This window comes from Mus caroli, chromosome 9, assembly GCF_900094665.2.
Source record: "Mus caroli chromosome 9, CAROLI_EIJ_v1.1, whole genome shotgun sequence".
Classification (NCBI taxonomy): Eukaryota; Metazoa; Chordata; class Mammalia; order Rodentia; family Muridae; genus Mus; species Mus caroli.
The window spans coordinates 67,713,290-67,728,951 of NC_034578.1; the positions used below are offsets into that span (position 1 = coordinate 67,713,290).

Below are 15,662 nucleotides of genomic sequence, written 5' to 3' on the forward strand. Positions count from 1 at the left end.
CACTTTGACTTTCTTCCTCTCCCCTCCCCCCTCCACGTGTTCTTGGCCGGGCTCTTCCCTTCTCTTCTGTCTTCTCCCTTTCTCTGCCTCTACTCCCTTCTCAGCTTCCCTTGCCATACCTCCAAATAAACTCTATTCTATACTAGACATGTCTTATGGATGGTACCTGGGGGTGGGGATGCCTCAGCATGGGCCGGATGAGGCAGTCCCTCCCACCGCTCCATACCTCGCTCTACAAAACATACTCTTGCCTTTACAAAACACATCATCCACCAGTAAATGTTAATTCAGTACCCTGTGTTTCCTAACTTTGTCTAACTTTGTGTTAATTCTATAGATATTTACACTGTGATGATTAATAATATTAAAATTACTAAGAGATACTATGCGGGCTATTTCTCCATAAAGTGGCCCCTGTCCTTGACATAACAAACGCTGGCGGCGCAGGGCAGAGGATACTGTATAGGATCAGGGCAACATATATTTTTAAGCTAATCTCCTTTTGTGAACAATTTCATTGAGCCATCAGGCCCGCCGGAGAGGATGGGCAAGCTGAGGCAAACGAGGAGAGGACGTTTGCCTGGCAGTTTTCAGGCAAAGAGGGGCTAAGCTTCAGGGGGTCACAGCGTGACACTGTCCCCTGGGCTCTCGGCCTCAGGAGGTTTCGCTGGGCGTTCCGGGGCGGAACCTGCCGACCTAAGTTCACTAGTGTACCCCGACCACCTTTCCACGATGATTCCGTACTTCTTCCGGGAAGGCTGACGCACACGCCCCCTCATTTCGAAGAAGAGACGCACCTACTCTCCCTACTATGGGGTGCCTCTCAAGTGGCGAAGGCTCTAGGTTCGAGATGAGAGGAGAAAGAGGCTAATGGAGAGGCGGGAACCGTGGTACCGAGGACAGCTGAGCGGTCCGACACGCGGAGACATTCCGGGGACCACGCCAGAGGCCGAGCCACCGGTCCGCTGCGAGCTCCGCCCCCTCCATGCCTGCTCAGTGCGCACGCGCACCCGTCATCCGGGTGCCGCTGCAGGTTGCGCTGGAGCTGAGTCGGGGGCGTGGTCCCCGTGGGGGGCGTGGTCAGTGGCTCATTGTGCGCAGCGTAGCGCGGCGCCGCTGGCCGCCCGGGGCCCGGGTTGGAAGTTGGTGCTGCCGCGGCCACCGCCTCCACCGCCGCTGCCTCCTCCTCCGCCGCCGCCGCCGCCCTGCAGCCCACTAGCTGCCTCGGCAGCGCGTTGCTTTCCCAAAATGGCTGCCGCTGCCGGGGCCGTGGTAGCCTCGGCCGCCTCTGGGCAGGCGGAAGGGAAGAAGATCACCGAGCTGCGGGTTATCGACCTCAGGTCCGAGCTGAAGCGCCGCAATTTGGACATCAACGGGGTCAAGACGGTACTGGTCTCCCGGCTGAAGCAGGTGAGGCCCGGACGCTGCGCGCAGGGCAGCGTAGGCCGCGCCGTTTAGGTGCTACGCTTCCGCGGTCGGGGCGGACCGGGTGGCGCTTGTGCGTGCCCGGCGCGCGGGGCCCGCTCCTCCGCGAGGAGCCTGGCCTTCCAGCGGCCTCGCGAGCCGCCGCCGGTCGCGCCCCCTGGCTCCCTTGGGACGCCCTCTCCATCGGCTCTGCGGCCTGCGGAGGGTGGAGCTGCAGACCCTGGGCGGCGCTGGGTACCCCGGCCTGCGGGCGGTGCGCAGCGCGTGCATCTCTCGGGCTCCGAGGCGATGGTTAGTTTGCTGACTTGGCCGAAGTTACCGTTTAATTGTGTCCAACCGTTTCTTTACCCCTGTTCGGAGAAATCCGTAGTGGGAGTTGATGAGTGGATGAGAAGGGAAGATTCATCTTTTTTTTTTTTTCCCACTAGGCTTTTAACCGATTTATTTTTAATTCTTAATTTCTGATTGCATCAGCGTAATCATCCACGTTCTCAGTCCTGTTAAGCTTTCAGGTTTATTCGCGTGAAGCCTTGGAATCGGAGACGGGAACAAGTGTACGCAATACGTTAGGAAAACTCTTCCTTATTTAAGTAGCTACAAACTTTCTGTAATAGAACATATTTAGGTTCTTGTTCAGTATATGTGACATGGAACCACCGACTGGGTGGAATTTCAAGTTCCAGGACATTTCGATACTCAATGACACCCTTCATCCCTTTCTGTGTAGTATAATTACTCGTTTGTGAAGTCGGTTTGTAAAATAACTGGCAATTCTAATGTCTTGAGGCTGGAGGTTTGGTAATATATTTTCATTAAGTTTTTATAAAATAAGTTTAGATAGTTTGTGTAGCATATTAACTTCTCTTTCTAATGTAGGCTATTGAAGAGGAAGGAGGCGATCCAGATAATATTGAATTAACTGTTTCATCTGATACTCCAAACAAGAAACCAACCAAAGGCAAAGGTTGTTACGAGTTCTGAACATATTTTAAAATATATTTTGGTTCTATAACTTGGCTCTGCTCTTGTACCACTCGCCCTGTTTATATAGTGCTATTCTTTGCTATTTCCCTCTGGCACTCTGCCTTCTTGGGTCAAGGAAGAAAGTTACTGTTACCAGGCTCTGAGTAACTTGCAGCCTTTCAGATTCGGCTGAAGATGACCAGAAAATAACAAAGTTCTTTATTGATTCTGGAGAAAGGTACAAAGTTAAGTTGCATACCAATCCTTCATAGTAGGAATATCTGAAGAAAAAAATACAGTTTGATCCGTGTCTACCTTGCCCCACAATTGGCAGAGTTTTGGTGAAATTCCCACTAGTCCTTTCCTTGGCTCTTTGCTGTTCTCTCTAGTATATTCATGATCTGTAACCTTTGTTTAGTGTTTTAATTGGTTATTTCCCATTTATTCCATTAAGCAGTCTAATAATTTTCAGTGAAATTCAAAAGACCTCATCGATCATACTAACAAAAGCAAAATCCACAACTGATTAGCTTTAAAGAAAGTTTAAGATACGGGGATACTAGGTTCTTAATGTAACTTTTAAATTGGGCTCTGTGTATTTCCAGGGCAGAATGATCTGATGTGAATAGCAAAAGGTAATTTTCACATGATTATTTTGATAATAAATGGGAATTAGTTATTAAAAACATCGGGTGAGTATAATCTTATTTGAATAGTTGCAAATTTCCGCTTCTCATAAACTGTCACAGAGGGTAGACAAATAACTGTCTGATGCCTGGTATCTACAGTTTCCATGCAGAATAAGTCATGGACTTCTGTGTCATTTTGTTAGGAACATAGCTTTCTTTACTGCTGTACCCGATCTATACACAGTTGTAATGGGAATAAGATGATTGAATAGACCAGGTGGTGGTGGCACACACTTAATCTCAGTACTTGGGAGGCAGAGGCAGGCAGATATCCAGTTGGGGGCCAGCTTGGTCTCCAGAGTAAGTTCCAGACAGCAAGGGCTACACAGAGAAATCCTGTCTCCAAAAACCCAAAACCCAAACCAAACCAAAGCCAAGATGATTAAATTTTAGTAGAAGAGAATCTTCAATTTTGATCTTAAGCACTATGACTCAGGACCTGGTCATCTCACTATTTGACATTTCTTGATTCAAGAGTTCCCTGTGTGTGCTGAAGAAATTAAAAAGGGATAAGAGTTTCCTGGGTCAATAGGAATGCCAATATGGCTATACAATTTTAGAAGGTTAACTAAGTCGTCTTGAAGACCTGAGGCTTTTAAATTTAGAGAGATAAATTCCTTTCACCTTGGAAGCTTCTGGTGAAGTAGTTGTTTCATGTAAAAAAGAAGTATGTCACTGGGCAGTGGTGGCGCACGCCTTTAATCCTAGCACTTGGGAGGCAGAGGCAGGCGGATTCTGAGTTGAAGGCCAGCCTGGTCTACAGAGTGAATTCCAGGATATCCAGGGCTCTACAGAGAAACCCTGTCTCAAAAAACAAAAACAACAACAAAAAACTTATTTCAGGAATGACCATGTTTTTGTATAGGTTTCGGATTCACATCATTTGGTGATAGCAGACAAGCTGCATTTCAAGTTAATGATTTTAGTACTGATTATGCCATCTGATTTATTCAGTTTATACATGCTTTTATTGTTTGATTTTGAAATTTTTATTTTGTTTTATATTTGTAGCTCTGGGTATATACACATACATATGTATATATGTAATTAAATATATATGTAAAAAACATAAACAGTGTATGTTTGGTCTCAAGGTAAAACTCTGGGCCATGCCATGGGTTTAGTCCTTATTACTGTTCTTCCTCCACCTGAAATATGTTAAATGATTATGCTCAGATAGGTTAGAGGAAAAGGAGTTTGCCATCTTAAATATAGAATAGAATATAGTTTAAGCCGCACAGTTAGAAGGGCACAAGTCCATGGTATGGATTACATTGTAGTGGGCTCTGGTATTTGTAGTAATATGTAGCTAATATCAAATAGTTTATGTCATGGGTTCTCAGTTTTTTTACAGTCTCTTTCCTGGGAGCTTTTTAATAAGTAACCTAGATGAAAGCTTCTCCCGTTGAGAGTCACTATCGTATTACTTGGGTGTGTATTAAGAAAGCAGTTAAACAGGTAGAGCTAATAATGCCTTCCTGCCTTGTTTCAGAGATACTGTATCTGATTTCTTCTAGATTTTCAACCTTTAAAATTACCTATAAAGTTTAGCAAATTATGTATTTAATCAGTACAGTTCATAATTAAATATAAGAGCTTAGTTGGTATTGAAACTAATTTTCAGTGCATACAGGCTTTAAAAAAATGTAGGATTTCCCCCTATGGAAATAAGTATAATGTAGATTTTTGGTTTGCACAAACATCTGAAACTTTATATATTTGTGAGTAAATAACACATAATATTATATTTTTATTCTGTAAAACTTTACAAAATTAGCCGGGCAGTGGTGGCGCATGCCTTTAATCCTAGCACTTGGGAGGCAGAGGCAGGTGGATTTCTGAGTTCGAGGCCAGCCTGGTCTACAGAGTGAGTTCCAGGACAGCCAGGGCTACACAGAGAAACCCTGTCTCGAAAAACCAAAATAAAAAAACCAAAAAACAAAAAAAACTTTCCAAAATTATCAACTAGGATAGTATAGTATCAACCACAGAGCACGTTTTGAGTCGTTCAGTCCCAGTGCATGGTCGGTCATTCTGCCCACTAACTGCTTTATACTGTGTTAAATGTTAGTCACTAACAAAACTGGAGTGTGGGGTGGAGTGAACACAAGATTTTCACAGCTGCTTCTTCCTTGCCTGCCAAACTGAAAGGTCTGTAATACAAGGATCAGTGAAGCCTAGGATATAATCTTTACACCTCTAATGGCCAGAGGCAAGTAATCTGTGCTTAAATGTTTACTGAATACATTTTGAAGGCTATTGTCTTTGTAACTATTACTTTCTAAAATACTTCTTGCTATTTCACTTGCATATTTGTAGGACGCATTTACACTGGGCATTTATAGTCTGCCAGGTTATCTCAGGATCACAGTGCTTTTTCCTTGTATACCCACTATGTGAAGTATGCTTTGAGACCACACAGCTCACTGTATTGTTCTTTTATTTGTTACCAAACTGGAGCTTCATTGGGAAACCTCCTGACCCTTGTTGGAATATCATGTAGTGTTCAGGATTGTATGTCATTTTCATTTCACAGAGCTAGCTCTTTTGTTTCAGCCATTAAAACATGGTGTTTATCACTAAGGTATTCTTGCACGTTTTTCAGCTATGATATCAAATATGGTATGTAGCCAGTTTGTGCCAGGATAGCACTTTGCTGCAGGGCAGTTGTCCTAGGTATTTCATGTCACATGCTGACAGATAAGAGTTTATTTCCATTTTATGAACTGATATAAAATAAACTGTTGATTGTGCATGCATTTCAGAAAAGAAATCTTATTAGTGTTGACGGCATGAGATTTTAATGAAAAGATTGGATGGCTTAAAGCTCATCTAGATTATTGATTTATTTAATCAGCCATTCTTCGGACAGAATAAAGGACCTCAGTGTTGTGAGCTTCTGAAGCGAACTGTGCAAATCCTAAGCTGCACAGCCTTAGTTGCCTCTGTGTCAGCCTCTTGACTCTGGAATAGTAGTTTAGTGTTTTCTAGGTCATAAAGGTGGAATGTTTTTCTTTTTTTTAATCAGATACTCCGGAAAAATATAAAATGGCAAAAATAGCTCATAATACAACCGTCTTGGATGTCATTGTGTTTAAGTATTTTTTACTTACAATTTTTTTTCAAAGATTTGTAAAATTTTATGTGTGTGAGTTTTTGCCTGAGTGTCTTCATGTGCATCACATGCATGATTGAAGAAGTCAGAAGGTGTTGGAGCCCTTGGAGCTCAGAATCTGGCGTTAATGTAACCAAAATGGCCTTTCAGTGTGCGCCCCAGCTCTGAATAATGACACAGAGACTTACATTTATTATAAGCTTGGGGCATTATGGCTGTGCAGATTCTCACCTATTCCACCGTGACAATACTGGCCTGGCCTACATTCTGCCATGCGGCTCTTTACTTGTTCATCTTAGTTCCCATTTCAGGCCAGAAGTCTCCAGCCTAGCCAATGGCTGTTCAGTTCTTTATTTGACCAATCAGAAGCTGATGGAGAACAGCATTTACAAAAGACTAAGGTGGGAGGATATGTTTCATAATAATGGCAATACCGAAGTCTGGCCTAGAATTAGATTTCTGCCAGCACAGAAATCAACATTTGAATAATAGGAGGATAATCTTTGTACAGTACACAAAACATCACTCCGACAGTTATTGAAGGTTTCCAGCCCCCAAGTGGGTCTGGAAACCCAGCTTGGGTTCTCTAGAAGAGCAACAGCTGAGTCATCACTCCAGGCCTGTTTTTTTCTTTTTCAACAACTGAAATAAGTCCACATCATACAGTTGGTGCTCTGTTACCATGCTTCTCTATGGTAGGTTAAAAACAATCACTTTCCTCTCATATTTTTCTTACTCTGGCCTCGTTAGTGATCCCCATCATCTAAGTAGTCTAGACTTTGTATTAAAGTCATTGGAATTTTCAGAAACAGACACTAGGTTCCCAGTTCCTTGAGGCTTAGTTTTCATGCTCTCTCAAGGCACAGACACCAGGCTTCTCTGAAAGCTGCCAGATGGTTCTCTTGTGCAGCTGGGGCTATACTGCCTTTTTTGGGTGACTCTGCTCATCAGTTTTGTATGTCCTATATTCTCCAAAATCTTTTACATGTTCCATAGATGTGCTGAAATGTAAGTAAAACTTAAGAAATATATACATAATAGTTTTAAAGTGTTTCAGATTTATTTTATTTTATTTGTGTTTTGCCTTTTATGTGTGGCTGTGTACCTGTGTGCCTGAATGAGGTCAGAAGAGTCATTATGTCCCCCAAACCAGGATTATGGGTAGTTATGAGCACCCCTGGGTCCTCTTCAAGAGTAGCTCATGCCGTTAATCCCTGAGCCGTCTTTCCAGCCCTAGAACTGTTTTTAGTTGATAGGCATAAACTTTAGCCATACCTATTAGGAACTCAATTTAAAGTTTTACCACTTTTCATATTTACTTGTTATTTTCTCAGTGCTAGGGTCAGTCCAGCATCTGGGGCCTCACACATATGCTAGGCAGGTCTTCTGCTGTTGATCTGTATAACCTTGGCCCTCTCACAGTCTTTAAGAATCTTGTATGATTGTTCTAATTATCTTTAGATGACAGATTTAAGGGACTTTAAAAGTAAAAACTTTGGATATTGATTTGTTATGATGAATGTGAATCATCTTTGATACAACATACATGCATCTATATGCATAACTATATGTGTATGTTTTGAAAAAATCAGACTCAGTGACTGTTGTATTTATGATATGGTACAAGGACTTTCAGAAATTTTGTTCTATTTGTATGATGCTAGTTAATAGAAGCTAAAATATAGCTGGGTATGATGGTGTATACCTGTAATCCCACAACTTGGGAAGGGGACAGGGGTTTTAATTTTGAGGCCAGCCTGTACTACATAGGGAGACTAACTCAAGAATAAAGTAAAATAAAATAAGAGTACCTAAAATTCATGCCAGTAGTTACCATAAGGCAAGATGTCTGGTTTAAATACTGTATTTTGGGGCTGTCAAGGTGGTTCAGTGGTAAAGGTCCCTGTTACTGCACAGCCTGAGTTTGATCCCTGGGGACCCATATGTTGGAAAGAGAAAACTGATTCCTGTTACATATGCACCCAGGGCATGTACCCACACACAGATACATAAATTAAAATGTAATGGAAAAAAAAAAGTCTAGGCTGCTGGATGGTTTTGGAAGGATGTTTTGGCTGGAAATGTCAATGGTTATTTGGAAACCATATATTTTTTTAAAAGATTTATTTTATGTATATGAGTACACTGTAGTTGTCTTCATACACACCAGAAGAGGGCATCAGATCACATTGCAGATGGTTGTGAGCCACCATGTGGATGCTGGGAATTGAACTCAGGACCTCTTGGAAGAACAGTCATTGCTCTTAACCGCTGAGCCATCTCTTCAGCCCCCAGAAACCATATTTCCAGCAGAAATTTTGTAACTAAGCTTTATTCCCCTCCCCTAAACTAGGGATTGGAGCCAAGGCTTTATGACTGCTAGGCAAGAGCTATGTACCACTGAGCTTCTCAACTCAGTCCTTATCTGTATTTCATAGCAACGTCTCTGTTGAAAGGGGAAAGTTACTTGGAAAAATTACTTTAAAATCTAAGTGGATTTTGTTTGCAACCTTTTCTGAGTTTAAGGAAAATTGTAAACCTTGGTAAGGACCAGTTTATCTTTGGAGAAGGGAAACCAATTTGTAACCAAGAACCTATATATCTATTTCTCAAATGTATTATAAGTTGTGAAAACTAAAAAAAAAAAAAAGTTTTGTGGTAAAAGTCAGCTTTTTATCATCTAGATTTATCCTATTTGGTTTTATATTTTATACATAAAATTTTGTATTTTATCTTTTATATTGTTCTCTATTTTGAGACAATTTCTTTGGGTAGCCCTGACTGTCCTGTAACTCACTCTGTAGACTAGGCTGGCCTTGAACTTGGTATCTTCCAGACTCTGCCTCTCAAGTGCTGGGATAAAAGACATGTACCACCATCCCAGATAGATACAAATATGTCTAATGATTTTTGAGAGAATTTTAACTTAGTAAGTAGAGCATTGCAAAGCCTCTCATCTTGCAGTTCTCAGTCATGAGTTGGCTCAAGGTTTTATTACGAAGTTATTACCTATACAGTGTCATTCATAGACTGTTTCAAGTTTTGTCAACTTTGAATTATGTGATTTTTACTTAAATAGCATTTTGAAAGCTGGGCCTGGTGGCACATACCTTTAACTGGCATTTGGAGGCAGAGAGGCAGAGCAGAGCAGTCTCTGAGTTTGAGGGCAAGCCAGGGCTACAGAGACACCTTGTCTTGAAAAGCAAGAAAACAACAACAACAAAATAGCATTGATGAAGTTTATATATTTCAAAATAGTTACTATAGTTTAATATGTGATACTTTAATTTGCTTTCACTTTCTTTTTTTTTTTTTAGACAGTGTTTACTGACTAAAGCATTAAAAAGTGATGTGTGCACTCTTCATTACTTTGAGTTAGCCTTTCATTGTAGTCATTGCTACTTTGAGCCAGTTGGCCTCTCTGTGGTGCATGCCAAATTTCCTGAAGGACAAAGGAAGTAAATAGGGCCTTACTAGCCCAGGGTTAAGTGGCACAGACAGAAATGGTTACCAGCTGAATAAAGTTTGCTAAATGTAGTATTATTGGAATTTGTTTAGTCTTGAAGTCCTTTCACATCTGTGACTGCACAAAGGCCTACAGATATAATTTATAGCATCAGTTAGTTAGTCTAGTCTTGTTGACAGGACACTTTGACTTCTATGTTACCTCTTACCTTTGTCCCAGTTGGGCCTAATTGAAGTCTAGACCTCGGGCTTAACTATTATACAACCCACAACTTAGCCTGTTATGATCAGTCAGGAATTGAAGGACATATGAACACCAGTTAGCTGTAGTGCCAATCGGAGTTTTCTACTGTATGGTGAACATGGTAACTTATGCAAATTAGTTGTATTTTGTGGAGTGGTAAGAACTAACTTTTCATAGAGGAAACAGTTACAAAGTTACAATATAGTTTCAAATTCAGCATTAAGTATACCCAGAGTTACAGATTATGAAAGTGATCAAAAGCTAGTGACTTTTCAGTTTTCTCAAATGCTGTGTACTGCAGTCTCACTTCTGTGTTGCCCAATCTTGTCAATGTATAAAATGACATCTAGAAACAGTGCAGAACAACAGTAAGACTTTCTTTGTACCCTCCACTACCTCTTCTTGACTGTGTCTCCCAGTGCAAGTTACTTAACTGTTGTGAGTTCCACAGTTTACTTTTTTTGGTTTTGTTTGTTTGTTTGTTTTTCTTTTCTTTTCTTTTTTCTTTTTTTTAAAAGAGATTTATTTATTTATTATGCATACAACATTTTGCCTGCATATATAACTGAAGGCCAGAAGAGGGCACCAGATCTCTTTGTAGATGGTTTTGAGCCACCATGTGGTTGCTGGGAACTCAAGACCTCTAGGAAGAGCAGCCAGTGCTCTTGACCTCTGAGCCATTTCTCCAGCCCCCCTACCCACCCCCCCTCTTTTTTTTTTTTTCAAAACAAGGTTTCTCTGTGTAATCCTGGCTGTCCTGGAACTCCCTCTGTAGATCAGGCTGGCCTCAAACTCAGAAATCCACCTGCCTCTGCCTCCCAAGTGCTGGGATGAAAGGTGTGCGCCACCACTGCCCGGCTCACAGTTTACGTATGTAAAGACTTGGCTTTGGAGCCTTGATTTCCTACAAGAGAGATAATAGTGGAGCACCTGATCCATCTTAGCGCCTGAGTGATCCTGGCTTCTGGGAGTGGAGTTGGGCTTGGCTTAAATATACTCTTCAACTTGAGCTTTCTAGTTTGTGGAGTGAATGCTTCAGATTAGGTAGTAGGTTAAAGAGCATAAGTGTGTTGACTGTAGAAGCACTCCTTGTAGAGTCTGGACAGCAGGAAGCATGTAAGCAGCAGCAGCGACTACTTGATGCTTGAATTTCCAACTCCAAAACCACACAATTCAGTTATTATAATTATAAGCTATAAGCCTAGATTGGGCAGATCTAGCATACTAACTTATTCTCCAGCTATAAGACCCCTTGCTACTTGTGGTTTCTCCTGGCCATGTGGTTTTGGTCCATCATGGCTTTCTCTTCTTCATCAGTCCTCTCTTTTTCCCCTGTTGTACTCTCTGCCTCTCTACCTGTACCCACTCTCAACTCTCCAGCCCCACATTTCCCCTCCACTGTCAATCACAGGCTCTAGCCTTTATTGACCAGTTAAAATGGGGAGAAGGTTCACAGGAGATCACCTGAGTATGTGATGGGCTGCTTGTCAGAGCCATCCCCTCTTGAGGAAGCAGAATTAACATCAGAATGTAAATAGCATTAGGACAATCCACAACATTTCCCTCTCTTTTTTTTCCCAATTAAAAAGGGTCCTTCTCTTAAGGTAACAAACCATATATAGTAGGAGCTATTTTGAAACAATTATGAAAACTATTAAGTAATGTCAGTCTATTATACTTGGCAATCAAGATAAAATCCTACACTAACTAAAAGAGTTTACAGCTCCATACCTCAGGCGTGTTTGAATTTTAACTTGTATTACCATCTGCAAAACCATCCTTTCAAATGTAGAACATCTTTAATGTTAACTAACTTGAGTTCAGTTATGAGACTATAACTAGTCTTCAACCCCGTCAGAGATCTGAGAAGGAATTAGGTATAACCTTAAGTATAATATGTAGGAAGCACAAAGATAAAGTTTACAAAGCTAATGTAAATTGTAGAGACAGCTACTGCCTGGAGAGTCCCCAATATTCCTTAAAATGTTGGAGCATCTGTTTTCAGTCTTCTAGCCCAGAACCATCTCAAGTGAAGTGAAGTGAAGCAGGAACTAAGAAGGACTAGCTTACCCTGACCTGGTAGAGCTTAGCAGTCATCTATCCCAGATCCAGTTTGCCCTTTTCTAACAGAATCTTGTCTGTAGACGGGATTAGGGCAATTCTTGCCCAATGGTTCGCATGCCGTAATTGGAGCAACTCCATATGGAGGTAATGGTGCTCAGTATCGTCTTTGAAGTGGGATGGGGACACTGTCAGGAGCAGACATGTCTCCTAGCCAAAAGATCTTTTAATAATGAAATAATATTAAATGCCATATTCTATGGATCTCTGATGTTTTTGAAGATTATATAGTATAACTGAATTGTCAAACATTGATTATTCTTAGCTATTCACTATTTGAGTAATCTTGAAAACACTTGTAATTAACTAAGTTAGAATCTAATATAACCATGAGTTTCACTGTTTAGCTATTAACTTGCAGTAGTCACCCTAAACAGTTTGTACTAGCAGATGTTAAAAGGACTGAGTCTAAGCCTTGTATTCTTAAATGAGTTGCATAGGCAGAAGGCCTATCTAACAATATTTTAAATTTTGTATCAATATACAAAGATTTATACCAGAAAAAACCTTAAACCAGTATCAATATATAAATTCTGTACCAGTGTAAGAATTATAACTTCAAATTTGCATGAAATATAAAGATTTCTACCAATGTAAGATTATAGCTATAGAATGATTTAAGAGTAAATTTAATATCCTATTCCTATTTATATATTTGTCTAATTTCTATAATACTACTATATTCTCCCTTTTCTTTTTCACCCCCTTTCCTTTACCTAAAAAAGAAGGATAGAGAAGAGGAGAGGAAAGGTAGAAATCCCTGTGTCTAAGCGCTCTAGTGTCCTCCCTGTCAAAAGGTAGAACAATTACAAATTATCCCTTAAAATGACAACATATCTATAACTCATAAAATAACCAGAGCCATCCACCCTGACCTCAGGAACTGGGACGATGATTGTTTGATTGCTTCTTGTTGAATTGGGGCTGAGAATTCCTTTCTGGGAGCCCAAAGGGAAAAAAAGAAATTTGGTTTTGTCAAAGGAAGGCTAGTTGGTATCATTTGTCGTCCAGTCTTATGTGCTGAAAAAGTTCACGACTTAGCTGAAGTTCTGCCTGTAACAGTCGGAAAGGTTGGGTGGGCAAGCTAGCTGTTCTGGAAGCAAGTCTCTAGCCTTTATTGACCAGTTAAAATGGGGAGAAGGTTCACATGAGATCATCTGAATACATGAAGGGCTGCTCATTAGAGGCAGCCCTTCTTGAGGAAGCAAAATTGACATCAGAATACAAACAGCATCAGGACAACCAACAACAACTGGTAGTTTTTGTTGAAGTGTAATTTGAGCTTCCTCTAAGTGAACTGAAGTAAGTGGGCTTCCCCTTGGAGTATGCCTGGTGTGTGCTTGTTACCACGCTGAGGCTAGTGTCTATAAACTGTGATCAGCCACTCCCTAGAACAATGCCTTGTTAGTGGGCCAGAAGAGCCTCACACTGAAATGGAGAGTTTAGCAAATGATATTGCTGATTTGGAACATGCTTCTTGGCCTCTAAGCTTCTTTTGTCTTTTGTAAAACAGTGGAGCCTGCCGTATGTACCCAAGCATGCCTGGTAAAAAGTATTTTTAAGCCAGGCAGTGGTGGCGCACGCCTTCAATCCCAGCACTCGGGAGGCAGAGGCAGGCGGATATCTGAGTTGGAGGCCAGCCTGGTCTACAGAGTGAGTTCCAGGACAGCCAGGGCTACACAGAGATATCTTTTTAAAAAGTGCATTGTAAATTAAGACAGATTTTAGTTACAAAAGAAACAGCACTCTTGAAGCAACTAAAGGAGTCCTCCCTAAGCCTTGCCCTCTAGGTTGCTTGGGGACATGTATTTTTAGAAGGGTATAGACTTGAGGTTTTAAAAATCTTTTCCTCTAAAAAGGTAGCCTCCTTAATTTTTAAAAAAGATTTATTTATTTTATGTATATGAGTACACGGTAGTTTTGTTTACAGACACACCAGAAGAGAGCATTGGATGTCATTCCAGATGGTTATGAACCACCATGTGGTTGCTGGGAATTGAACTCAGGACCTCCGGTTAAGAGCAGTCAGTGCTCTTAACCACTAAGCCATCTCTCTAGCCTGCATCCTTAAAATAAAAATAAAAATAAAAAGTTTATTTTTTTATGTGTGTGTTGGCCTGCATGTGTATAAGTGTACTGCATGTGTGGCTGGTCCTGGTGCATAGCCTAAGAGAGCATCAAACCCCTTGGAACTGTAGCTGCAGACGGTTGTGAGACGCCACATGGCTGCTGAGAATAGAACCGAAGTCCTGTGCAACACTTGCTGAGCCCTTGAATATTTTTGTTAACAGATGCCCTTCTATAATGTAATAGAATAGTTTTTTTTTAAATTTTTTTCTTAAGATTTATTTATTTTTTATTATATGTAAGTACATTGTAGCTGTCTTCAGACACTCCAGAAGAGGGAGTCAGATCTCATTACGGATGGTTGTGAGCCACCATGTGGTTGCTGGGATTTGAACTTCGGACCTTCCGAAGAGCAGTCAGGTGCTCTTACCCACTGAGCCATCTCACCAGCACTTGTAATAGAATAGTTTAATGAGCTCATTTGCATCCAGTTTTCAGAAAAGCAGCACCTTTGTTGTTAGCTTTCTTCAACAGACTGGTAGATTTTAATGAACAAGGATTATGAAGTGGTTGCCTGTAAAGTAATTTCTGTATTTAGATTTCATTTTTTCCATACGTCTTTTTGATTGTTGTGTAAAACACTAAAAAATAAATTTATGATAAAATGATAATTATAAATTTTTATGTACATTGTAAGTTTATATTTTCCCTAAAATGTAGACAGCAGTATTTTAAATAGGAAGTTCAAACCAAGGGTGGTAGTTTGTGCATTATAACCCTGGCACTAGAAGGTCGAGGCAAGAGGATCACTGCTAGTGTAACGCCAGCCTGAACTACATAGTGAGTTCCAGGGTAGCTAGGGCTAGAGAGTGAGGCCCTGTCTCAACTCCTTTTCTCTTTGAAGATATTATTTTAAAGAATATATATATTCTTACAGGCATGAGCTGTTCCTCCAGTAAGTGGGAGACATACGCTCCCAGTCTGGCTTCTTAATGTTTGTAGGACCAGTGTGTTTCCTGTTACCATTCATTCACAGAAAGGGCTTTCAATTGAGAACATGTGAAAGATAGGGGTGGGGGCTGGAGAGATGGCTCAGCGGTTAAGAGCACTGACTGCTCTTCGGAAGGTCATGAGTTCAAATCCCAGCAACCACATGGTGGCTCACAACCATCTGTAATGAGATCTGATGTCCTCTTCTGGGGTGTTTGAAGACAGCTACAGTGTACTTACATATAATGAATAAATAAATCTTTAAAAAAAAAAAAACAAAGAAAGAAAGATAGGGGTGGTGGTTAGGGGATATGGGAAAGACCCTAGAGCTGAGTCATAAGCCTAGGCAGCAGCTCTGTCAAGACTTGTTACAGGCAAGAGGAAACGCAGTTTTAGATTGCCTTAGAAGGAAATATATGTAGGGGCTGGTGAGATGGCTCAGTGGGTAAGAGCACCCGACTGCTCTTCCGAAGGTCCAGAGTTCTAATCCCAGCAACCACATGGTGGCTCACAACCATCCGTAACGAGATCTGGCGCCCTCTTCTGCAGTGTCTGAAGACAGCTACAGTGTACTTACATGTAA

At 41.1% G+C, this 15,662-nt stretch overlaps 1 protein-coding gene across 3 annotated transcripts in view; it reads left to right on the plus strand.

The window, feature by feature from the left end:
• Positions 1-924: 924 nt before the first annotated feature.
• Sltm (SAFB like transcription modulator) overlaps positions 925-15,662 on the plus strand; it is a 48,369-nt gene continuing 33,631 nt past the window's right edge. For 2 of the 3 annotated variants that reach the window (XM_021171768.2, XM_021171769.2), the window contains exons 1-2: positions 925-1,410; positions 2,302-2,389. In XM_021171768.2, the coding sequence (XP_021027427.2) occupies positions 1,249-1,410; positions 2,302-2,389 (250 nt within the window). In that variant the 5' untranslated portion in view covers positions 925-1,248. Of the gene's footprint in view, positions 1,411-1,450; positions 1,717-2,301; positions 2,390-15,662 lie in introns of those variants that run through there. The other variant, XM_021171770.2, reaches the window with a different exon arrangement.